The sequence below is a fragment of the Pogoniulus pusillus genome, chromosome 30 (genome assembly GCF_015220805.1).
Source record: "Pogoniulus pusillus isolate bPogPus1 chromosome 30, bPogPus1.pri, whole genome shotgun sequence".
In the NCBI taxonomy this organism is placed as follows: Eukaryota; Metazoa; Chordata; class Aves; order Piciformes; family Lybiidae; genus Pogoniulus; species Pogoniulus pusillus.
The window spans coordinates 4,539,952-4,565,054 of NC_087293.1; the positions used below are offsets into that span (position 1 = coordinate 4,539,952).

Consider the following 25,103-nt stretch of genomic DNA (forward strand, 5'->3'; position numbering starts at 1 on the left):
CACCACACAGCAGCTGTCAAGGGAAGAGAGGGGGGAAGGGACAAAGTCGTACATTTTTAACATGTTTCAAGCATTGCAACTAGCAGAAGTAGTGGTTTTATAGAAGCAGAACTATGTGGTTCACTGACCAATGATGTAAAATTGCTTCTCCACAGGAGCTGTCATTTATCTGGATTACTGCTTTTTGAAAAGGGACTTTGGAACAGTGCAGTAAACATCTGCCAGACAGAGAGATGTTATGCAGATGGTCAAGAAAAGCAGGTTCACCGAAACCCATTAGGGTCTTGCCACCTGACAAAGTAAACTCGATTACTTTGGAAACAATCTCACAGGAGGTTTAACTGTAACTGGAATAATCTTCACCTTCACAGTCTGCTTACCAGAAGACATTACTACTTGACTTCTGTGTGCCCTACAAGCTGTCCTTTCCCTTGTTTCAATCCACCAATCATCCTCTTCAGAGACATACACAAAACATGTTTCCTATCAGCTGAAACTCTGGATGACATCCCCATGCTACTTTGCCAAAGATGAGCAAATACCAGCTTCTAATCTCCACATAACCTAAGGCATCAGTGACCTAAGACACCATGAACCCACTATGATGTCTCCTGAAAATACTGCTTATGATGACATGCTAGCCAAGCAGCCAGCCATAACCCCACAGTCCCACCACTGCCATTCTTCTCAAAGACACTGCACCAGTGTGACAAGCAATACAAGTTAAACAGCACTGCTCTCCTCCTTGAATGCCCCCAAAGAGAGCCACAAGTCCCCCAGGGAGCAGATCCCTGGAGTCAGAGGGTGCTGACCTCTGAGCTTTGCCTCCACCAGAGAGGACTTGTTAAATGCAAGGCAATCTCTCAACTGTCGTCAGTGCTAAACAGGCAATTACTATGCTGATTGATTGATTACATTTCCCTGTCTAAATTATATCAGAAGAGAGGCATATTACTCTGAAAATGAGAAAAATCACAGCCTAACTTCAGGCAAAAGTGCAGAGAAGGTTTTTTGCCACTATGAATAACAAGCAGGTGGACTGGAGTCAAACCGAGGCCCCGAGCAAGCAGTCCTGGAAGCAGAACAATCCACAAGCCTCCTGACCAGGGTAAGGCTGGGCAGGGATTTGCAAACCAGCCATGACCAAGTCAGGGCACCTCCTGTTGTGTGAAATTAACTAGAGAGGAAAAGTAAAATTAAAAAGGTCTCCAGAGACCAATGATCCCCAGCTGCTGCAGAAATGTTGGTCCTGCATGTTGCAGAAGCACTCCAAGTGAAACAAGAGACCCTCCCTTCTCCTGGTGGTGATTCTTTGCCCTTGTCTACTTTTTTCCTCTTTGCCCAGGCTGACTTGAGGGTCCTTAGCATGCTTTTGTTTTCATCCACGCTTTCTGAGCACCCTTGGTCTGGAGTTCACAGACAGCTGCTGCAGGTCTGACAGAAACGGTTCAAAACCTGCTCCGTTTTGCAGAGCAAACCCACACAGGACTCCACCAACCCACACACAAACTGAGCCCCTGTGAGGGGCACTGAATCACAGAATAGTCTGGGCTGGAAGGGACCTCCAAAGGCCCAATCCCCTCTGCAGTCAGCAGGGGCATCCTCGACTAGACCAGGCTGCCCAGAGCCCTGTCAAGCCTTACCTTGAGTATCTCCAGAGATGGGGCCTCAACCACCTCCCCAGGCAACCTCTGCCAGTGTTCCACCACCCTCATAGTAAAGAACCTACTCTAAAATCCAATCTAAATCTACTCTTCTCTAGTTGGAAGCCGCTGGCCCTTGTCCTGTCATCACAGGCCTTTGTAAACAGTCTCTCTCCATCCTTCTTGCAGGCCCTCTTCAGGTACTGGAGGTCTCCCCAGAGCCTCCTCTTCTTCCCTCAGCCTGTCATGGCTCTGTTTTTCTGGCAGCTCTGTGGCAGTTTGTCTGCCTGGCCGGTTCGAGGCCTTCACTTCACACTCCTGCCTCCACCTGCCGTCTCCATCTGCAGAGCCTGAGAGCTTTTCCTCACAAGCTCCGTATTTCATCCCCGCCGCGGCTCAGCCTCACCTCTCGCTGCTCCCCTCGCCACAGGCTCAGCACAGCCCCGCCAGCACGTACGGAGCCCAGACCCACAGCACCGCCAGGACAAAGCGGCCCTGAGACGGCAGCTGGCAGCAGGGCCCCTGAGGAGAGGGAGCTGCCGAAGCCACACCTCTGCGCTGAGGATGGGACTAGAGCTGAGGCAGGCAGCGCTGCGGAGGCGCAGAGATGAAGAAAGGGCTGGAGCTCAGCTTCCTTCCCCAGCCTGAACTCAAGGCAGAGCTGTGGGGAAAGGGCTGGGAGAGGTCTGCTCAGGCAGGGGACCTCAGGTGCTCTCCGCGCAGCAGTGCCTGCTAGGCTCGGATCAGCTAGAAGCATTCAGCTCTGGCTCTTCCACCCATGTGAAACACGCTGGTGCTGCTACTGCGTGTCATGGCCGAGCTAACTGCGGCACCAGCGCGGCCTCCCACCACGGGACACAAACGCTGAGGAAAGCATGGAGCGAGACAGCCTCCAGGGCCTTTCCACAACTCTCTCCTTATTCCAAAAATAGCTTAAAGGGACAGGGAGAGACAAGGGACAGTGAACTCTCTCCCCCCCTTCCACAGCGCCCAACGTGGTGCTAGCATATCCCCAGCACAAGACCCCACAACAACCCACTCCGGCTGCTGAACCACATCCCACAGCAAGAACAAGCCTTCGGCTTACATTAAGGGCTGCCTCACTCACATCAGGGAAGTCCATTACGGCTGCTTCACCATAGAGCACTGCCATTTCCACTCACCCAGGTGTCACTCAGGCCCCTGGCTGCCCGGTACCCTATCCAGTGCCCACAGAAGCTGCAGACAGTAATTAAGGTCAAAGCTCCATCAGGAGTGGGGTTTTTGTAGGGGGAGGAAAGGGAGCAGTGGATAAAGCCCAGCTGCCAAAACTTTTAATTCCTTCTCACAGGATCAGAGCTGAGATGTTTGAAATAATTTCTTAACAAAAACAAGAGAGGCTGCTGAAAAGAATAACATTATGACAGCTGCTGGGAAAGTCACCAGTGGGTGAGCACCGGCCGCCGCCCGATCCCTGTCCCTGCGCCGCTGCTTACAGGAAGGAAGGGATTTTTACATCCTGAGCTGCAGTCTGTGCTTTTTATTTACTTTCTCCTTTCTCCCAGAGCCATCCTGGCTTCAGCTCACTGCTGTCCTGTTTACAGCCTTCAGGATGGCTTTCACAATTTGGAATGGCGCCGAGTTCAGCAGACACCGCACTACATCTGCATCTCAGCAGTGGACACAGCAGACAGGCACAGAGAGGCTGACCTGCGCTCCTCACCTTACATGGCTCTTACAGCAAACACAAGACAAATACTCCCTTTAAAGTATCGCTACACGAACGAGACGCTTGGCTGGATCAGACAAACTCTGTGAGGTGAAGAAATCTTTCCTGCAAGAAACATGTTATCAGTGGGAAGTGTTTTCATCAGACATGTTCACCCTTTTCAATGCCAAAAGCGCTGCTGCTTCTTACTTTTTAAGACGTGCTTGCTCTAAGCATAATCTGAAACAAAGTTTCCCCACAGAAGAGAAAACCAGCCTGTGCAGTCCTTACAAGAAATGAAACAGAGTTTCAGATTAAATTAAGTTTAATTATGTCTACTTAATGACAGGTATGTGCTTTTAAAACAACAGATGTTGCACAGATGTGGTTCAAGGTAAAGACGAAAACAAAAGCTCTCCCGGTACTTCAGCAAAGGTTTCTATAGAGCACCCCTGCACCACACCACCTGAGCCCTCAACCAGCTGTCAGTTAGCTGGGTTTAGCAAACCTTCCTCCCGTGCCCAAAACATACACATCATCTTGTTTCTGTTTGGTTTTATAAGGGGGTAGAAGGTGTTTGGCTTCTAAACATAGAGAGAGGCAGCTCTGAAAGATATCCAAAAGATAATGTCCTGATAATTCCTACTGCTGCAGCTGCATCTGAGGCTATTCCACAAGGTTCTGCTGTCCCATCACCACCTAGCTTGTGAGCAGAGAGCAGAACGTGTCAGAAATCTGCCCTGCCCTGCATTTTCCCTTGGTCAAATATTTTTCAGGAAGTAGTTGATCTGGTTTGCAGGGATATGAAAACTAAGGTCAGCCACATCACTAAAGGGCTGGTAAGAAAAGAAGATAATAGTATGTCTGAAGGGAGGCCAAGAGAATTAATTTGCAGGGGAAGTTATTTAGGATGAATCTTTTCAAAATGGGAAACCCACCACTATTATGTTCCACAAGACCACCGACACTGTGGCACCAAGATACATGCTAACGAGGGACGTAGACACTCCTAATAAACACATTTACATACTGCTGCATGTGGTAATTGCTTTTATTCCACAGTCACTGGCTACATTTCCAGATTCTTTGATTTCTGTCCAACACAAAACCCTAGCTTGCCTTCGCTCATGAATCTGGAAGCCAGCATGACAATATTCCAACATGCAAACCAGGAGCTGGTACGAATGTGCCAGCAATAAGTACCTCTGTGTGACCCGGCACATTATGAACACAACCTTCCCTTTTTTTTTAATCTATGCACAGGGTCACTACGTTAATCACAAAGAAGAAAGAATAAAGTGGAGACAATACTGGGGGAAAAGTGCCTTAGAAGTTTTCTAGTTCTTAAAAAGGATTTGAGAAGTGTTCTGACATTTTCATTTGCATTTGGCAAGCTGAAATTTGATTGCAGTTTATAGCATCTCTGAGCTGTGCACTGGGAAAAAAAAAAACAACTGAGCCAACTACTAGCAGGGAGAGAGGAGCAAAAGAAGAACCTATTGGGGCCATAACTCTCCTTGCTGCCTCCTCACCGTTTGAATCTCCTTCTCTGCCTGGCTCAATTTGAGGGGCAGACACTCTCCTCATGCAGCAGCTCTGAGCTATGCGAACCTTCGTCTCCCCACATTACCCAGGCACAGTCCAGAAAAGCAGGCAGCACCACGTACAGAGAAGCATGCTGGGGAGGAGCTCCATTTCTGCTCAGTCTCCCACCCCAAACAGAACAAGTCTCTCGCCAGACCCTGGCTGAAATTTGGCACCTTTGCCTCTTTGCATGCAGTACAGATGGCAGGATAGACATGCCTGCTGGTGCAGGGAAGCTGTGCCAGTTCTTGGGAGGTGACAGAGGGAAGACATTAGCAGAGAAGGGTCACCAAGATCAATGTTCACTTCCCCAATCTCTAGATTGTTCCAGAGACTTCTGGGAAGATTTGGGAAGATGGAGGGGGAGGAGGGGTGGTTGTGTCTCCCTTCTGGATGCCGCTATCCAAGTATTTAAAGGATCTTCTCCTTCCCCACAAATTTTGTGCCCTGCTTGAATTTTAATTTTCCCCTCTCTCTGTGAACAGCTGCTTATCTACTACTCATTTTCCTGTCCATTCCTATTGATTTAATTAATGCTCCTCTCAATATTCTCCAAGGAAAGTAACGGCTTTGTTGGTCACTGAAAGGTGCCAAGTAATTTGCATGACCATTTCCAGTTTAGGTCCTTTATAATATTGCTGTCAGCTATCCTTGTTTTACAACAAATTAGTTAAGCACATGGAAATTTTCAGCTACTGGGATGCACAGTTAAATGCTCCATCAGAAGGATAATATCCTTCCTCCTGTTTCCCCTCCAACACCCCTTGTACTGCATTCACTGCAGTCTTACACCATACTCCTGTTCCACCAGAACCCAAATAAGGCTGTTGGACAAATACATAGAAAAGCTCAACAGATTTGGTTTTTCTCTTTGTTTAGCCTCACTAATGCCTGCCAGAGTCAAACAGAGAGACCAGGCTTTGGTTTCAACTGAGATACTAGAAGTCCTCCAGAGGCTGCAAATCATGCAAGGGGAAATTGGATTTTAAGGCACAATAAGCATGTCTTCATGAGATACTAAAAGCCTTTGCAAAATAAAGATAAATGTTCATGTGAGAACCAAAGACCAGACATCATCTGTCCCATGGGCTGGAGGCCTGCATGCCCAGGAGAGATGACAAGTGCAGCACTGGAGAGTACAAGACTGACTTTTCAGGCAATGTAGCTGCCTTGCCAGTGGTGTCTCCATTTCCCAGCCCTTTTGGAAATGAAAATCATTCCTTTTCTCTGTCCCCCGCACTCATACCTAAATATTTTTCAGTTCCCATTCCCTCCCCCTATCTATAAAATGAGGATAATTCAACCAAATCTTAACCACCACCACCCCCCCCCTCAATATCCAGAGACAAAACACACTGTGTAAGAGCCAAGTACCATCACACAAAGTCCCTTGCCAAGGGACTCACGGCTTTTTTTGGTGGATATTGTCACACGTCAAAAGCAGTCTTGAGACAGCCTTACAAAGCACACATGCTGTGAATCTGTAAACTTTTAGTGGCCATTTACACATTAAGAAAAAAAAAAGAAAGGCATGTTTTAAAAATCCTTGAAGATCAAAGCACACCAGAACTGAGTTTTAGATAAAAGGGAAGGTAACATGGTGAAGAGATCTCTAGAGTCAAGCCAGCAGATTTCATGACATTTTAATCGCATCTTTATTCCTTCCTATCTCAAAAAACCCAAAGGTCAATTTATTTAAATTGGTCAAAGATCAGCTGGAAAGTGAGAAAGACCAGAAATGAATAGAGATTGACACAGACAGGGCACCTAAAAGTGCATTTCAGGGAAAATACTTTTGCCTGTATTTGGCAAGCACACTGTACACTTGGGGCTTTAAACAGCATTTCAAATAATTACCCAGGTGGGTTTGCAGAAGTCAGCTCAGGTGCATCAGTGACTAAGGACTGCAAATGAACCTTGCTTGCGCTGTGACAGTGTATAAAATAGCTCATATGAAGAAGAATTTCAATCTCATGTGGGAACCAGGATGTCCTTCCGATAAGCACAGAATCATATGGCAAATACCCAAGGCCACCACTCAGTTGTAATAGCTTCCAGCAAAATAATTCTCATCAGCTAGAGAAATTACACCTGTGTCTGCAAAATGTGACTCCAGTCAGGCAACTGTGTAACTGTATGCAAAGAAGACATCTCATCATAGAATCACAGAATCAACCAGGTTGGAAGAGACCTCAAAGATCATCCAGGCCAACCTAGCACCCAGCCCTAGCCAGTCAACCAGACCGTGGCACTAAGTGCCTCATTCAGGCTTTGCTTCAACACCTCCAGGCACGGTGACTCCACCACCTCCCTGGGCAGCCTATTCCAATGCCAATCACTCTCTCTGACAACAACTTCCTAACAACATCCAGCTTAGACCTCCCCTGGCACAACTTGAGACTTTGTCCCCTTCTTCTGTTGCTGTTTGCCTGGCAGAAGAGACCAACCCCACCTGGCTACAGCCTCCCTTCAGGTAGTTGTAGACAGCAGTGAGGTCTGCCCTGAGCCTCCTCTTCTCCAGGCTAAACAATCCCAGCTCCCTCAGTCTCTCCTCATAGCCTCTTCTCCTACCTGAACCTCCTCATGTTCTGTACTACTCTATATTTGCTTAAAACGAAGCACAATTCTCTGCAGTTCAGTCAAACAAGTCAATGAAAGAGACATCAAAAGCTGTTGCTCAATGCTTAAAGACTGTCCATAGACACATTTTTGTTGCTTGCTTTTGCCATCAAAACAGCTTTGTACCATTGTATTTTAAAAGAACAATTGTGAAACAGAGGCTTGTATGAACTTCTATGACCCTTCTTGAGATGCCAGTCTTCTGGACTGGTAGTGGGACAGAGCTAGAAGTGTTTGGACACTAGTCAGGCAAAGAGGCAGTGGTGTTCTATCAGCCTTGGGCCAAAGTATAGCATCCCATCTCTAAAAACATCTGGGAAAGCAAAACCCGTTGGTGAAAACCACATCTAAGCACAGAGTGCTTGTTCCATCACAAAGACAACACATCCAAATCAAATTGTTTAGCCTTCAACTTTCCAAATTCCAAACAGCAGTCAAAATCTGGAGCTGGACTATCACCAAGGGCAAAAAATGTTTCCTGAGCTCATTAATGTACAACTCCACATTCAAAGTCAAGATTTTAGGGACAGCTCCAAACAATCAGCCAGACAAGAATACTTTGCACTAATCAAGTCACTGTTGACACCTGACAGCAGTGAACACACAATTTTTCTAATTTGCTTTAAGAGAGAATATTGTCAATTCACCCAAACTACTTTATTAAGCTCTTTAGAAAGTTGTAAAGTTCCTTAGAAAGGAGACCTTCTGGTTTCTTAACATTTTACTTTGCTGCATTGTAAACAGAATTGCTAACTTAATCAAGCAAAACAGATAGAGGCTCATCATGATTTGAAGCAAAGTTGGCCAAGATACAAAATGAAGTATCAAGAAGGTTCATACATACGAACTGTACGCCAGAAACTGAATGTCTCCATCAGCTGAGGATGCAGTGTTTAAGAAGAAAGGTATTTTAATACCAGATGGCTGTTTTAACCAGATTTAAAACTTACCTTTGGCCCTTCTTACAATCAGGGACCCAACTGTCTGAAAATGCCTCTTACAAAGATCAGCTTCCTAAAAGGCATCTCCATTTGAACAGCTAAATAAAACACATGTGTTTATTAAACATCTGTCACAGGCACAGGTCACTTCACAGTCCTGGCTAGGACTTCCAAAAGCAGATGCCTGACAGTTTAGAGGAGAGCTGGTTCAAATGGGGCCGGGACAAACCCAAGATAAGGCATAGGTTCTATGTAAGCGCTGGTATGGGCTCAAAGTAAAGGCAGCAGGAGAGACCTCTGTGCAGTTTACACAATGTAATCCACTCTCTATCATCAGCCATCCCCTGGCTGTTAGCCACCCTGCATTTTGCTATTTTATTGCAGTAAGTAATAGTTAATTTTTACCAGATGTTCATTCATTGACGTCCCCAGAGGCCGCAGCAAAAGCATACACTTCCCACTTTGCATTTTCAAACTGGGGAACTCTACCAGCAACCCTCTTATTCCTCCCAGCCTTCTCACAAATCCAAAGCTGGGCTGGAGTAAAAGATGGTAAAGACAGCCTAGCCCTCTCAGAGGGTACAAAAGCCATGGCACTGCAGCTGTCATCTAAGTCTCCACCAAACTGGTCTCCAGTTTGTCCTGTTTTGAATGCTTCTCAAACAGGCAACTACTAACACCCCAAGACAATCACTAAGTGAAATCCTCTCCACTGAGACCAGCACCTCAGTAATTTTTTTTAAAAAGAACTCAAGAAAATAAGTTGAAATTCATTATTCTATCATAAAAGACATTGCAGCAGGGTAGTTATGCAGCCCCATGAGACAGACTAAACCCAAGCCATACGAAGCCTTTTCCTCTCTCTTTTGTTTTAAAGCTAAAGTGGGTGAGCACACTGTTTCTCTTGGAAGTAAGACCAGTTGGCTGAAACTCTCCAAACATAAAATTACTGAGCTTGCTTGGGAAATCTATGCAAGTTGTACTTGAAATGCTAACAAGATGGCTGGAGCACTGCTAGCCAAGTGTGTGGGTCATGTGGCGCTTTTATTTGCTGATCAACACTGAGGGTGGCTTGGCCCTGGCAACAAAAACCTGACAAACATCATAACTTGGCTCAAGGCATGCTCTCTAAAAATTCTGGGAATATGCATTGGCAATATGCATTTTAGAGGTATGCCTGGAATAAAGCTTCCCCTCATACCAGCAGTTTGGGCTGAGATTCTTTCCCCCCACTCTGTGCACCATTGCAATTGGGGTACAGTTTGTATTTGCAAGCTTATTTAGGAGTTTACCTTCCCTGGCATACATGTGAACTGGGATCAGGAGGCAGCCTGACCAGGAGGCAGGGAATGCACCAAAAAACCTCAACCTTTCTCCCAGGCAAGCATCAGATATTGCCACAACAGCTAAATGGCTCTGGGTAAGTTTGAATCTTTCACCTCACTGGCTTGGGTTGGATGCACAGCAATTCCAACACATCTTAGGCTGTCAGATCCTCACACCTCTGCTGCTGTTTTCACCCTCCAATTCCCTTCATCACACCCTCAGACTCCCTCTATCATACCTAATCTTTCTGGACTTTGTTTTATTTTTAACAAACCAAAACAAAGCTTGTTTAAATAAACAGGCACTCTTAGATATTTTATCTTTTCTCCCATTCCCTTTCCTTGCCCTTTTCCCAGCAGAAATCAGTCTCACATGCTCTCTTTTGTTACTTGCAGAGGAACTTCCCTTTGCCTCTTCTCAGCCCTCCCCTCCAGAGCTTCAAATCATGAGTTTTATGGTGCCCCTTGCACTGCAGCCGAGGCTGAAGAAAGTAGGATCAAAGCAGTCGTGAATAAATATCTCTGATAATAACAGAGATGTTATGAAGAGCAATTATGAATGAAGTTTATTTCTAAAGCACCATGACAGTCTAGACCACCCTGTAGAAGATGAGGTACGTCTATTACTCTGCCCTGAACACAGCATTCAAGGAGTTTGTGGATTTGAGAGGTTCAAACATTGTTAGCACTCAGAAAATATCCCACTTGAGATAAATTCAACAGGCTAACATCCCAGAGGCCAGGGATCAATTCAGCAGGTAGCAAAACAGAAGAGCTTTGGGCAAAGCATGGAGGGGGGTTTAAGTGCTGGCTGAGTTGAGAGAATACAGTAGGTCTGCAAGAACACAAATTCAGGCTGGAGGTGTCGCTAACCTCGTCATGCTCAACTGTCAGACACAAACACATGATTTTGCTGTTATGCTTTCAAGAGCTTGAATGTTTCAGGGCTTTAAACCACTCCTGCAAGTAGAATGGGCACAAAGGTGACAAGAGGCAGGGAAGTACCATGATGACAAGATCGATAATTTTAAGATCTCACGCTCTCTCAACAAGGTGTTGAACACAACCAAGGCTCAGCAGCTTGCCATACTCTGCATCAATCTTCTGCTGTCTTGGCTGCACCTTGCACTACTGACCAGCTATATGGCAAATCCCAGAGCACTCCAGTGCACATTCAGCAGGTAACACAGGCCCCCAACAAAGCTGCAAAGAAAATCGATTTGAAAACAACAAAGAGTCCTTCAGCTGTGTTCCTGGGCACAGGACATGCCCATCACTGGCACCACAAACCCCAGGCATGATCTGCATGCCAAGGTTCGACTCCCACTGCTGACTTTCAACACTTCTGTCTCTCTCTTGTGACTAAGCACCGTGTCTGTGTCATTGCAGACCCAGGGAAAAGTGTCAGAAACTGCCTACTCCATTCAGTATTCCAGAACAAGGACAAGAGAGGTTTTTCTGCCCTTGTACTCAGCACTGGTCAGGCCACAGCTTGGGTACTGTGTCCAGTTCTGGGCCCCTCAATTCAAGGGAGATGTTGAGGTACTGGAACGTGTCCAGAGAAGGGCCACAAAGCTGGTGAGGGGCCTGGAGCACAAACCCTATGAGGAGAGACTGAGGGAGCTGGGGGTGTTTAGCCTGGAAAAGAGAAGGCTCAGGGGTGACTTCATTGCTGTCTACAACTACCTGAAGGGAGGTTGTAGCCAGGTGGGGTTGGTCTCTTCTGCCAGGCAAACAGCAACAGAAGAAGGGGACACAGTCTCAAGTTGTGCCAGGAGAGGTCTAGGCTGGATGTTAGGAGGAAGCTGTTGCCACAGAGAGTGACTGGCATTGGAATGGGCTGCCCAGGGAGGTGGTGGAGTTGCCATCCCTGGAGGTGTTGAAGACAAGACTGGATGAGGCACTTAGTGCCATGGTCTGGTTGACTGGCTAGGGCTGGGTGCTAGGTTGGCCTGGATGATCTTGGAGGTTTCTTCCAACCTGGCTGATTCTGTGATTCTAAGGACTTAATAGGCCTGGGTTCTCTGCAAGCAACATTCCTTCCAGAAGGGAAGAAGCAAATACATTCTTTCCTTTAAAGCTGGGGCAGATCCAGGCTACCAAGTTTTTTCCAGACATTCCCAAGAGGAAAAGAACAAACCAAACAAACATACAAAAAAAAACCCAACAAAAAAAACCCAAAGAAACAGAATCACAGCCCCAGACACAAACAAAAATGGGCAAGAAACTCAGGTGGATTTGATAGGAAAATGACAATTCAGGTGACAACATTTGCTGATCCTATCAATCTTTCCCAAATGTATTTCCCAAACCATTTTTTTCCTACTTAGCCTTTTTTTGTTTGCTTGAATGAAGACCTTAGGAATATGCAAATGTGAGTTGCTGGGTAAAGCTGTGATGTTAGTCATCACCTTACACTTAATTTTACAGGAAAGCAAACTGACTTTTAAAAATAACAGCCATCCAGGCAGAAGAAATGAGACAGAAAACAACTTAAACACTGTTTAGACTAAATATTAATGCAATACAAATTTTAAAACACCTCTCCTATTATAGATAAGCAATTGAGTTCTTCCTTCTCTACAACACAAAGTTAAAGACTGATAAATTGATTTGCCTGAATTTTTTTTTGATCCATGGCTCATTATCAGTGGGAATGATGAAAATCCTTTATATATATATGTGTATGATAAGAAGCCTTTTGTCAAGTATCAGAGACAGACACAAAGCCCCCAACAGCTCCAATCTACACAGCTTCAGGCTGTAGCTTCTGCTGGACACAGATATTCTTGACAGGTGGAGGATAATTGTAAGGCTTGATCCAGCCATGTGGTTCCACCTACTTAAAGGAGTGATTTTAGAATAGCATAATAAATAGGTGCAGTCTCCTGTAGGCAAGCTCTAAAAACACTTAAAATGGTTTGAGCTTAAGTGGCCTTATAATTAGGAACTGAGCTGGCTTACAATATCCATGTTTAAAAAGAAGCATTTGAACATGTTCAAAAGCTAGTTGTGGACGTGCTTGTTGCCAGTTCTGGAGCTGCTTATAATCACCTTTACCCTTCTAACTAGTCCTCACACTAAGTCAAAGCACATGAGCTTTTTCACTCCCGTCTTGCTGAGGGCAGCTGGAAGGATCAAGATGAGAATAGCTAAAATACAAACCAGATGCTTTAATGTTTCCCAAGTTTTCACTACCATGTAATTTTAAAGGCTAATTATGAAATTACTGTCTACGTTCAAAAGAATTTTCCTCCAAACCAACAGGCAAGCTCCTTACCAACATCCAAGACACCCACAGAGACATTTTAGTAGGGGTAACAGTCCCACGTGGAGTGGGCTGCTTGGCTAACCTTTCCCTTCCCTCTCTATTATCTGACTGGGTTTCAAAAGCATGCTGCTTTTTGGTGATTTTCAGCCACTAAAAGCTGAAACAAAACAGATGCCAGTCTGTGTCTGCATTACAGTGAGCTTTCTAACCCCAAACACAACATAGCAGCAATGTGGTAGATGCCACTGGCTTGTCTTCCTGATGTTCACTTTTGAAGAAACCAAACTAAATAAAAATCCTCTTTCTTTAAATTGAACTTGACAGCTTAAATTTCCAGACTGGTCTGATCTTGCACTTTGTGGAATCACAGTTGTGAGTTCAGGCCAAAGAGACAGGACTATGATTCCCATTTAAGGGGAAAGTGGGGGGGAACAAATTTTTGCTTTCAGGAAAGGTAGGATCTAGAGTAGCTCAGAAGTAGTGTGGAGGGGACAAAACCCTGATCTGCAACTTCACTTTGGGCAGAAATACAGCCCACCTGATCCTTATGCTCTCTTTTCCTGCTCTTTAGCTCTTCACTGCCTGCATTTCAGTTGTGATTTACACAGATACTTTTCAGTCTTCAGCTGCACATGAAGAAATGCTCAAAATCAAACTGCTACGATTAGGGGCACATTTAACACTCCCCTAACCATCAGTCAGCTTTTACAACCAGTTCATGATCTGTAACTGTAGTCTTCACACTGATTTAACCAACACAACTACCAAGTCAGCCAGGTATTTACTATCAGGATCTTCATATTTCAAGCAGCTGAACTCAAGAGGCAATTAACAGGAGTCCAGAGATACTAAAAGTGCACAAACAAGGATACTGCAGGGGTGCATTAGTAGCCTGCTGCTTGCATTCAGCTCCTTGACTATTGTGTTGCCTTGCCACCAATACACACTTGCCAGTTCCAGTAAGCACATTTCACAAACCAATTGCTATTAACAAGAACCATAAGCTGTGTGCACACACACGAAGGACCCCACAGCTTACACACACACAAACTTCATTTTCTCTTAGGAAGCTATATAAAGTTCATCATTTTTTTCTGCTGTGCTTGGGATTTTGCAAGGAATGAGCAAGAAAGCATAGAGTGTACTGTGCTCAACTCCATCTCTGACCACCTAAAGTGAAGTCTCCTGGACTTCACCAGTAGCTTCACTAAGCATCTGTGACAGCAACCATCTCAGTTCGGAACAGAGCTGGATGCTACCAAGATAAATATAACTAAATCATCTGTTCTGAATGCTCATGCAAGTGAACTAATGTTTGAGACTGTCACATGCCACATGCAGCCCTAGAGTGCCAGGCTCTGCAGAAAAAAGATTCTTTGACCATCTCACTGTCATAGTTTTCTTTGAGGATCTGTGGATGCTCTCCAACTGCATTCCACCAGACCCTAGTACAGTTGCTGTCACACTGTGAACCAACTAATTGTGTCAACAAAGTTAAAGCTTGCTTAGAGGGCTCCCACAAATACAGACTGATACAAGAGGGTTGAGAGCAAGAATCATAAAATCATAGAATCAACCAGGTTGGAAGAGACCTCCAAGATCATCCAGGCCAACCTAGCACCCAGCCCTATCCAGTCAACCAGACCATGGCACTAAGTGCCTCATCCAGGCTTTTCTTGAAGATCTCCAGGGACGGTGCCTCCACCACCTCCTTGGGCAGCCCGTTCCAATGGGAAATCACTCTCTCTGGGAAGAAAGAAAACTTTGAAATCTCAAAAAGTAACTGAATATGTGAAAAGCACTCTCCAGTTTCAGTATGTATGGCAACCCACAAAAATGTGTTCAAAAATTCAGCCCGATACACTGCAAAGGGAGCAAAACTCACCCAGGTAAGGCTATGTGTCATAACATTCCTAATGGTACCCAACTGGCAGCAAGCCAATGACAAGCAAAATACATTGCTTCATTGCATTTTTCCCTCATGATCCCTCAGTACATCCAAAGCAAGCCTGAAAACACTGAATGGTAACAGAGAGCAATGAAAAAAAAAAATCAGCAACATTCTAACACAAATCAGAAGAAAATATCCCACAGAGTGATAGAGACCAATTTCTCCTTCATCTCCAAAACACCACGGCTGTCTTCAGAACGCTGCTGTGCATACTTCATCTTGCCAAGGGCAAATACCACAGGTGCATCTATCCTTAGATATCCTCCCTAAAGGCAGGCTGCAGCCTCAGCTGGGAAGATGAGCAGGACAAGCTTCCTGTGCGCCCTGCATACAGCCAGTTAGCACTGCTGTTTTCTGAGCTCAGGCCCTAACTTGTTCCACTTCGACTTACACAAACACTCACGTCTCAAGTTTCCCCTTAAAGCTTGGAGGTTCAGGTGAAGAGAGTACAGTGCCCTGTGCTTCCTTGCCATCAGAAAGGGTGCACACCTTCAACAGCTTTGGCATGAAGAAGTAAAAAAAATCCAATGATGTTTTCCAGGGTAAACTGGCTTAAAATAGTCGTGTTGCTTTGTTTTCTCTCAGTCTCTAGTAGCAAGGAGTGGGGTGGGGGGATAATTCAACCTTTTACCTACTCATCATTTCAGCATGTGGATTTAGCTCCATTATTATGCCATATAATTTCACCAGCCTGTGGTTTTATTGTCCACAAAGAGCAGAGACTCACTGAAGTGAAAACAACAGAGGCACTGCCACTGTGGTACAATACCACAACGCACTCGCAACTTTAAAGCTGAAAGTTGTTTGTGTTTCTTCCCATGCAAAGGTCACTGAGGACTTCTGGAACTCTTTACTTCTCTTTTCAAAGACTAAAAAAGAAGTGCATAGGTGACAACACAGCTTTCCACTTAATTAGATGAAAATGAAAAGTCACCCTGTGCACTACAGGAATTGCTTTATCTGAAATGACTCAGCTCTGGCCTGTCAGAGGCCAGCCAACACTGATAGCACTGCATCGAAACCAGGTTTTGTTCCTTACCTTTCCCATACCACATATCTCTAATATTTATGGGCAGCCTGGTAATGGAGATTAGGCTATGACTTATCAGGCTTCAATAAGGCAAGTTAACATGGAATTATGGCCTTTTAGCGTAACCAGTAATGATGGGTAATGTTATTTACCTGAAGAAAGAAACATCACTGTCACAGCTGCAGCTCATTCTACTGAGTAGAATTTAGTTCAATCATTTATAAATGCCTGCCTTGCTTCTGCTTTCCATTTTAATTTCCTTGTACTCCTTTAGTGCTCCTTGTACTAAATCTCACCGTATTTAGAAAGACAGCTTGGATGTCCTACATCATAATCTATGAAGGTAACCAAAAGGAAAGCTTGACATGTGCTATTATTTTGCCAGAGTGAGATGCACTGCCCAGCCACCTCACCTGCAGCCTAGCTCTGCAAACACAGACACACACCTGAGGCACTGCCAGTCCCGCTGACTGCAGCACCGTGACTCACACTGGGTCCTAAGTGTTTGTGCAAGAGATGGAGACTTAACACAAATAAAGACAGGGCTGAGGTCACCCTTCAGGTCCCCAAGACTTTTTTCACAGAATGTTAGGGGTTGGAAGGGACCTTGAGAGATTGAGTCCAATCCCCCTGCCAGAGCAGGATTACCTAGGGCAGGTCACACAGGGACACATCCAGGCAGGTTTTTGAAAGTCTCCAGAAAAGGAGACTCCACAGCCTCTATGGGCAGCCTGTTCCAGGGCTCTGTTACCTTCACAGTGAAAAAGTTTTCCCCTAATGTTCACAGGGAACCTCCTCTGTTCCAGATGGCACCTGTTGACCCTTGTCCCATCATTAAACATCACTGAGAAGAGCCTGGCTCCACCCTCCCAACATCCCATCTCTTCCTCTTCCTTGATGTAGGAGAAGAATTATATTTCAAGCTGTACTCACAGCCACGCTCACCAGTTAAGGAAAACTCTGTCACTTCTGTCATTTCTTCTATCCCCAAGTTAAACTCAAGGCCCCACATTTTCCTCATCCATCATAAAACCAGCTAGACATCATTAGCAGAGAAGCCATTCCCAAGAAGATATGAGGGCTGTGAAGTCAGCCCTTCAAGCCCTCTAGCTCCCCACAGCAGCTGGCAGCACACACACAGGACCTCTGCTGAGATTCTCTTCCCATCCCTCTTCCACAGGATGCTTTCCCTCAGCTGGGCTTCATTTGTAAAACAAGGGAATCATGGCAAATCAGAACAAATCAAATACACTTCAAATAAGAATTGTGATTTCCCTGCTGTGGATTTTTTTCCTCTCAGGCAACACCAATTATTTAGAAAATGATACTTATTTTTCCCTAGCAAGCATCCAGGGGCTTTCCCACAGCACTGCCACAGAATCATAGAAACAGGCAGGCTGGAAGAGACCTCCAAGATCATCCAGGCCAACCTAGCACCCAGTCCTACCCAAGCAACTAGACCATGGCATAAGTGCCTCATCCAGGCTTTGCTTCAACACCTTCAGAGACAGTGACTCCATCACCTCCCTGGGCAGCCCATTCCAATGCCAATCACTCTCTGCCAACAACTTCCTCCTAACATCCAGCCTAGACCTCCCCTGGCACAACTTGAGACTGTGTCCCCTTGTTCTGTTGCTGGTTGCCTGGGAGAAGAGACCAACCCCATCTGGCTACAACCTCCCTTCAGGTAGTTGTAGACAGCAATGAGCTCTGCCCTGAGCCTCCTCTTCTGCAAGCTGCACACCCCCAGCTCCCTCAGCCTCTCCTCACAGGGCTGTGCTCCAGGCCCCTCACCAGCTTTGTCGCCCTTCTCTGGACATGTTCCAGCACCTCAACATTTCCCTTGAATTGAGGAGCCCAGAACTGGACACAGTAGCCAAGCTGTGGCCTGACCAGTGCTGAGTACAAGGGCACAAAAACCTCCTTTGTCCTACTGGCCACACTGCTCCTGATCCAGGCCAGGATGCCACTGGCTCTCCTGGAACGAGGGAGATGTGCATGTCAGGTAAGCAGGCCACAGCAAATCTGTAATTATCTGGCAAGATTAACACAGCAATTCTATCCCTACCTCCAAAGAGTTTACGACAGTTGGCTGAAGCTGAGCAGCCCTCAGGCTTCAGGACTCTCCAGCTGTTATATGCATGGAGACAGCTGATTGGAGGTACAGAACAAGAGACCTTTCAGGAGGCACAGGTAGATGACAAGGAGCTCTTGCATTTAAAAAAATCATTGTGCTAATGAGTAAAAAGATGATGATAGAAATTCTGAACAAGGTCCATTGGATTTTTTCTTTACAGCCTGCAAGCTCTCTGCCCACTTTAGGCGCTGATTAACAAAAGCCTTTCAAAAGCCCATTCATTCGCAGCCCACTCATTTATCCTCTGGATGCATGATGGGATCTTGGCAAGTCTGCAGACACTTCAGAAGAGGATTTTCATGTGCCAATACAGTTATGACTTTGCTAATATGTCTTCCTTGTCCAGGATATTTTTAAGCAATCTGAAGACTAATGAATCATAGGGAAGAAGAATGTTACTGGGCAGAATACGTGAGGCATAAGAAAGGGAAGACAGACAGCTGAACAATTAATTTTCAATTACAATTAAGTGAGGACATTTTCTGAGAACATGTACTAAGAAAAGACATTGCTGGGGTTTTAGTCACTTGCTGTGACATGAGCAAGATGATTCAAACTAGGCAGATTCACGCAAACAGAAAATATCAAGTGAACTGTTCAGACTAAGCAAATTAATCTGGCACATAAGATGTGAATATGCAGAGAAGGAATCTTAACGCTTAAAAATTAATTAATTCCAGACCTTAGAGCACAGGCTGGATAGAAGAGCCTGAGTTTGAGCTGTTCATCCAATAGTCCTGTTCTGCTAAAGTATTATTATCAGCAGACACCATCACCTCATGGCATTGCCCTCCAAAGTTCTCCAAGTGGTTAGTAAAGCTCTGACTGTACTAAAGTATTTTCAAACTAGTGTTACTCTTACTTCTAGAAGCAGAATGAGTAACTTCTCATCTCTTTGGAGAAGCAGGAAGCTAGATGGGTCCATGTGACAATTCCCCATTTTACTCTGATTCAGTTAACACATGGGGGAAAGGGGAATTCATAAACCAACTAACTTGAAAGAAAACCATGGTTGTATTTACATCCATAACAATACTGAACCTGTGTCTCAGTACTGTGACTTTCAAAAGACAAGTGGGCTAGAATGAACTTGGAAAAAACCTTACCCCAACTATGGGCTATTAGGTCAGTAGCAAGAAAGGTAGAAGTGTGTTTCAGAGAGCTTTTTAATTACTTTACAGGCTTTATTAATTAATAATTAGGGATGGCTTTTTATTTGGAAGTTCAACACAGTGTATAAAATACTGTCCAAGGTGGTACTTCTGTGTGGGGAGGTGGAGGGGAAAGAAGTTTTGTATGCATGTGCTTTCACTGCTTTTTCCATCTGCCAGGCTATCCAAGGCTTTGATGGTGAAAGTGGAACTCTTGGAACAAGAGGAAATGAAAACACCAGTGAGTCTGATCAGAAGCTTGTGCAGAAGAGCTAAGTGTTAGAGAAAGGTACTGTCTTAGCTGAAAAGAAATTCTTCTTAAACCAGACAGCTGCTAACTTGGAATGCGTGGTTAGCTACCTCTTAGTCTTCCCTTTTTCCTTCTACTGACCAGTAGGGGCTTCACCCACCGTAAGACCTAATCAAATGTGCTAACTATGAGACCAGAGGAAAGGGACAGCAGGACAGACGAGCTCTGCATTACCCAGCAGTACTGCATCTAGGCTCTACAAGACTGTGCATATGAAAGGACAAACTCTCTTTGAGAACATGCCAGTTGAAATCTCAATTACACTAACTGGAGAGTAAAGATGCCCCTGAAAGAGGGGAGTAAACACCCACAGGAAAAGGAGCACTACAGCAGTTTTTTAATTATTGTTATTGGAAGAGACTTGCAGAGACTGAGGGATTAATTCGCCTGCTTTATGCATTCAATTTATTCCTATACACATCATGTTTGTTCATTATACCTCTCTTTCAAACCACACACACACACAAAGTTCATCTGAAGCCTCAAACAAGCCACTTCTGAGCAGATGCAAGCCTTGTAAAAGATTAATAGGCACAACAAGCAATCTCGGCTGCAGGGGGAAAAATATCCTAGTTAAATATTTCAGTGCTTTCATCAAACATCTGTCCCCTGCACTGTGCTTGATAGAATGGCAAGGTAGCTTCTTACAAAGATTAACAGACATCTGCTCCACTAAAATCAACCTGGCCAGTGGAGTGCCAACTAAATGCTGAGCACACTACCTTGGACTCACCCAGCAGCCTGTTGTGAGCCTGTGAAGATGTTCCAGCGTTAGCTGCCCTCAAAATGCATCCCTTGGAAGATAACAGCGTGGGTGGGGTTTTATGTTAATATCAAATCATCTGGCATGGTACCTGTCAACTACACTGGGAGCCTGCTTCCTCCAGGTCAGAGGCAAAGGGAGGTATACATACAGAGCTGCACACAGGATGGCTCACTTTTTGTTTGAACAGTCATTAGTGAAAGCAGGAAGCTGCAAGCAGCGTCGAGTTTCAGTGCCAGACAAAGGAGGTTGCTTGTGGCAGTGGCTTGTTTTTACTGCCTTGTCTCCCAGGTCTTCAACACAGAAAGACTAGGCTAAAGTTTTCAAACACTTTGCACACATTCAGGTACAAGGCACACTTGCAAGATATTGGTAATGGGAGAGAAGCTGCAGGATGTATTTTACACCTGAAGTGAGTACAAAAAGATGAGCATTGGAGCAGTTTCCCTCCACAAGAGATGTCTGGGTATCACACAGCTGCCACCACAGCTCATTCTTCCTCCCTCCTGCAAGGACATCTGCTTGTGCTATGCCTGACTGCCTTTAACTGCAGCACTCTCAGACACCTCTCACCCATATTACACCAGGAGTGCTCAGGACTACCCCATGCCCTAAAGGTACCCACAGATACTGCCCAGCTCCTCATGCAGGGTCCCATGGCAAAGCCAACCACACTGCACTCAGGAGAGCTGGAAGGCAGCCAGGTTTCTGGGGCATTGCCTCAGGTTGCTCCCTTCACAACACAACACAGGGTAAAAAGTAAAACAAATGAAAGCCTAGGAAATGCTTTAATCTCTTCCACTTGACAAGCAATTAAAATTGCACCATGGATGTCAAATTGCTTTGGGATCTGACAGGCGGCCAGGCCCTCCTCAAAGAAACCACTAGACTTTGGGTTTCTGCCTCATCTCACTCACCACAGAGCGCCAAGCAAAGGTTAAATGCTCCTCAGTACCACTCCCAAACCCGAACGGAGGTCACATCCCTGTGCAGCGCACTGCCAGCTCAAGTGCAGCCAGCCACACCCTCCTCTCCTCTTGCAACAGGTCATCATCATCCCCATAGGCAAACCTCTGCAGCTGCTGGTACCACCCCATGCAGAATCAGGTTTTCAAACCAACTGTTTTCCAAGCTCAATTTAGATCGCAGGGTACTGCCCGTGGGGAAGGAGCAAAGGACTAAGGGGAGACACAAGGCACGCAGTAATGAGAGCTTTTGGAAATGCCGAGGCTCATCCTTTCAAATCAGCCTCTGCCACCCAAGAATTGGACCCACCTGCCAGAGAAATAAAAGGCTGTTAAAACTTGGCAGGACCACTTATCCTGCTCCAGTGTCAAACTACTTCTTGTGGCACTCCGTGATGCTTCCAGCATCCATCACTCAACCGCTGCGTTGCGGCACAGCTTTATTCATGGTGAAACATTCAAAGCCAAGGATTATCAGCAAACATCTTCATCACCTGGTGCCTCTTACCAAGTACAGACTGAAGGGATTTCCCTGAAGCTGTGAGCAGTGCAGGAGTACAATTATCTTAATAGCAGCTTTCCTCCCAGAAGATTGTACCCATTTTCCAACAGGCACTAAAAATAAAAATAATTTAAAAGGAGGCACCCAATGAACAAGCTGAATGTGTTTTTTTCCTTAAATGAGAACAATGAAGTACTTAAAGCATGGAGCATTTAATAATATTTAAAATACAGAGGCAATAGCCAGGCTCTAACGGCTCAGAGCTGCCATTAAAATTAATAGGGCTACCTACTAATTACCTCTGAGGATCAGACCACTGAGTTCCTTGAGGATTTGCACTCCTCCGGTTTAAAAACACTGCCTTAATCTCTGTTCAGTCTTCCTCACCTTGCTTTAAATAAGCAAAGTAATGGACTCCTTTTGTGCTCTCTTTGTGCTTTTGAAAGCAGCCATACATTTCAGCCACAAATACAAGAGGCTCATAAGCAAGATCACAAATGCTGAGGCTTGCTGGACAAACATCAGCAAGTCAGCAAGAACTGCCTGTGTGTCTGTGACTTCTGCAGAGAACATTAAGTCCCACTGAAGTCCCAACACTGGAGCCTCACAAGAACTCTTCTTGCTGAAGACACCATCCACTTCTGCTCAAGCAACACAAATCCTGCCCTTCCAACAATTTTTTGGACTGAAGTGAAATTCATCCATTGTTTTGAGCTCCTTTTTTTTATTGTTATTGGGAATGAGACTTGCTGCCATGAAGGAAGAATAGGTGAGCTGAGGGCTTGGGTGATGAGGACTTACTAGCCTTCATCCTCCTGCCACCAGTAGCCTCCTGAGCTGAATGGCTGCTCCAGCAGTTCCCACTCCCAGGCTGCAGGTTTCTGCTCCATGCAGGCACTGATGATGGCACATGCTTTGCTGCAGAGACAAGGCCCAGCTCCTCTGTAGACTTCAACAGACCATTAGAGGACAACCTGGGAACTTCTGCTGCTGCCTCAAACCATTCCACTAAGACCAAATTACAGCGAACAGAGGCGACAAGAAGCCCTGCAAGTGTGGCACAGAATCGGCCTTAGGCTCAGCCACACTTGCCCCTCCCCACTCTTTGGCCTTGGGAGCTGCACTTATGCCCAGGAAAACACAGGTTGGCTGTGACCTACCACAACAACTCATATTATCTTGTGGGTGTCTGCACCCTCCTTTTTCTTTTAAAGAATCAATATGTAACTGTTTATGGACACAAAGCAAAGAAGACTTTAGTCTGTGCCTTATCCTCCATGACCCCAAAACCTCTCTGCTGTGCATTTACTCCTCCAGCAACCCTGGCATACCTGTGCCAAAGGTCTCCCCTGCCAGCTGGCCCATGCTGGAAAGGTCAGCATTCAGAAACTCCACCTCTCCTATGCTACTTTGCTCAGTGATACTAAAGCAGGATGTCAGAGAGGCTCCGTTGTGGGGTGCAGTAGAAGCAGTTACTCATGCTATGCACACGTAGCTGTCCTGCTTAACCAAGGTAAGGATTAAGTGCTGCTTCTTTCCCCCCCAGTCCTTGCTTTTCTGCTTTCTGCACAAGGCTACCCAGGATTTTGAAGGGAAAAGCAGAGTCAGCAAAGAGAGGAAGGGCACTTCCCCTGTCACATGCACAAGAAGAGGCTTTGTTGGAAACTAAACCTGTGTGAATATTCAAACATTGCTTTGCCTCTATCTCTCTGCAGGAAGTATGCTGGTACTTGAGAGTCCACTTCATTAACTTGGCATCAAACCCAGAGCATTTCCTCCACTGACACTCAGGAGATTTCTGATGGCAGCAGCACACCATCATGGTGAAAAGGTGAAGTATGTTTGTATAAACCAGCTTCAAAACCAAAGGCCAACCCTCCAAGACTCAACAAACCACACTGCCAGCTTCAGAGCAAGACTGATAAAGAGGCGACCTTACAGCAAGAAGGGTTTTGGTGCCCAGCCATGCATATTTAGCAAACTCAGGATTCCTGTTTAATGCATCTCACATGCAACAAGCACCTTGGTACCAGATCCCTGCACCTCAAACCTGCAGGCAGGTACTTGACCTATCTGGGAACTTTCAGAGAAGGTGCCACACTTTGCTCTGAATGATTCTACTGAGAGTGTCATTATATCTTTACCTAGTTAAGGTCTGTCACCTCATCTACATAGGAGCCATATGTCAAAACTACCCTGCTGAAAGTTCCCACGGAGGCAGTAAGCACAATGTATGGCTTTCACATCTGAGTCACTCCCCTCCTGTTCAGGAGAGGGCTGTCATGTTTTCCATAACTTGCTCACTCCATTGTCTGCAGTCAGACAGCACTGCTAGCACTGTTACTGCCAAGTAAACCATGATATTATTATTCTCCCGAGACTTAATCCACAACCCACTGAAGACAATCCAAAGCCTCCCCTTCACTTCTGCAGGCTGAGCCACGTTGCCAGTTAAGTACACATTTAAGGCATGAAAATCATCACTAAGGCCAGTCAGGAGACGGTGGATGGACACCCTGGCACCCAGCCCCAAGCAGAGCTTCATGTTAGTTCCCCAACCTACAGAGTCTTCTGACAGGCATGAAGAATATTACAAGAGCCTGCTCTTTGCAGTACTAATATTTGAAGGTTTTCATCTCTTGCACATCAAACTAAGCCCCTCAATAAACTGAAGTCGTGTGGCTTACTCCAAAGAGCACTTGTCAGGGCTACTCCCTGCAGGGCAGAGCACTGTCAGAGCTGGGGAGCAGGCACTCCACAGCCTCCTGGGGACTGCATGGCTCCAGGCACTCCCAGAAGAGCACCACAAACCTTTAGCAGCACCACTAGCTTCATCTCTTAAAGCCTTTGTGGAGACTCACAGGAGAGCAAAAATAAAGCCTTCCAGGTTTTGCCACCGCTTCTCACTTTTGTCCTGCTAAAAGGCTGCATCACCATGCTTGAAGGGAGAAGGGAATATGCACATTTCCACTCCAACCCTTTCCTGGCCATGCCACTCCCTTCAGAGCCACTTTTGTTATACCAACCACCTTAAAAGCAGAGGAACTCAATCTTTCCCTTTCAAACGCAAATGCCAGCTGTCTCTATGGCTGAAATACACTTTCTTTCAACACCCTCCTATTATGTAAAAAAGAAGCAAAGAAATATTTAAAAGGCGGCAAATTAAAGACTGATAAAGGAAGAAATCGCCCAAAGCAAAGCCCACAAGACTTGATTCAGCTCCC

General features: G+C 45.5%; 1 protein-coding gene across 15 annotated transcripts in view; it reads right to left on the reverse strand.

Moving 5' to 3' along the window:
* The window catches only part of FBRSL1 (fibrosin like 1), a 585,865-nt gene that overhangs the window by 487,656 nt on the left and 73,106 nt on the right, over positions 1-25,103 (reverse strand). The window contains exon 1 of one of the 15 annotated variants that reach the window (XM_064168209.1): positions 2,752-2,813. The exons of the other annotated variants lie outside the window; for them this stretch is intronic. Within the exon in view, the coding sequence (XP_064024279.1) occupies positions 2,752-2,796 (45 nt within the window). The 5' untranslated portion in view covers positions 2,797-2,813. Of the gene's footprint in view, positions 1-2,751; positions 2,814-25,103 lie in introns of those variants that run through there. 15 annotated transcript variants of the gene reach the window in all.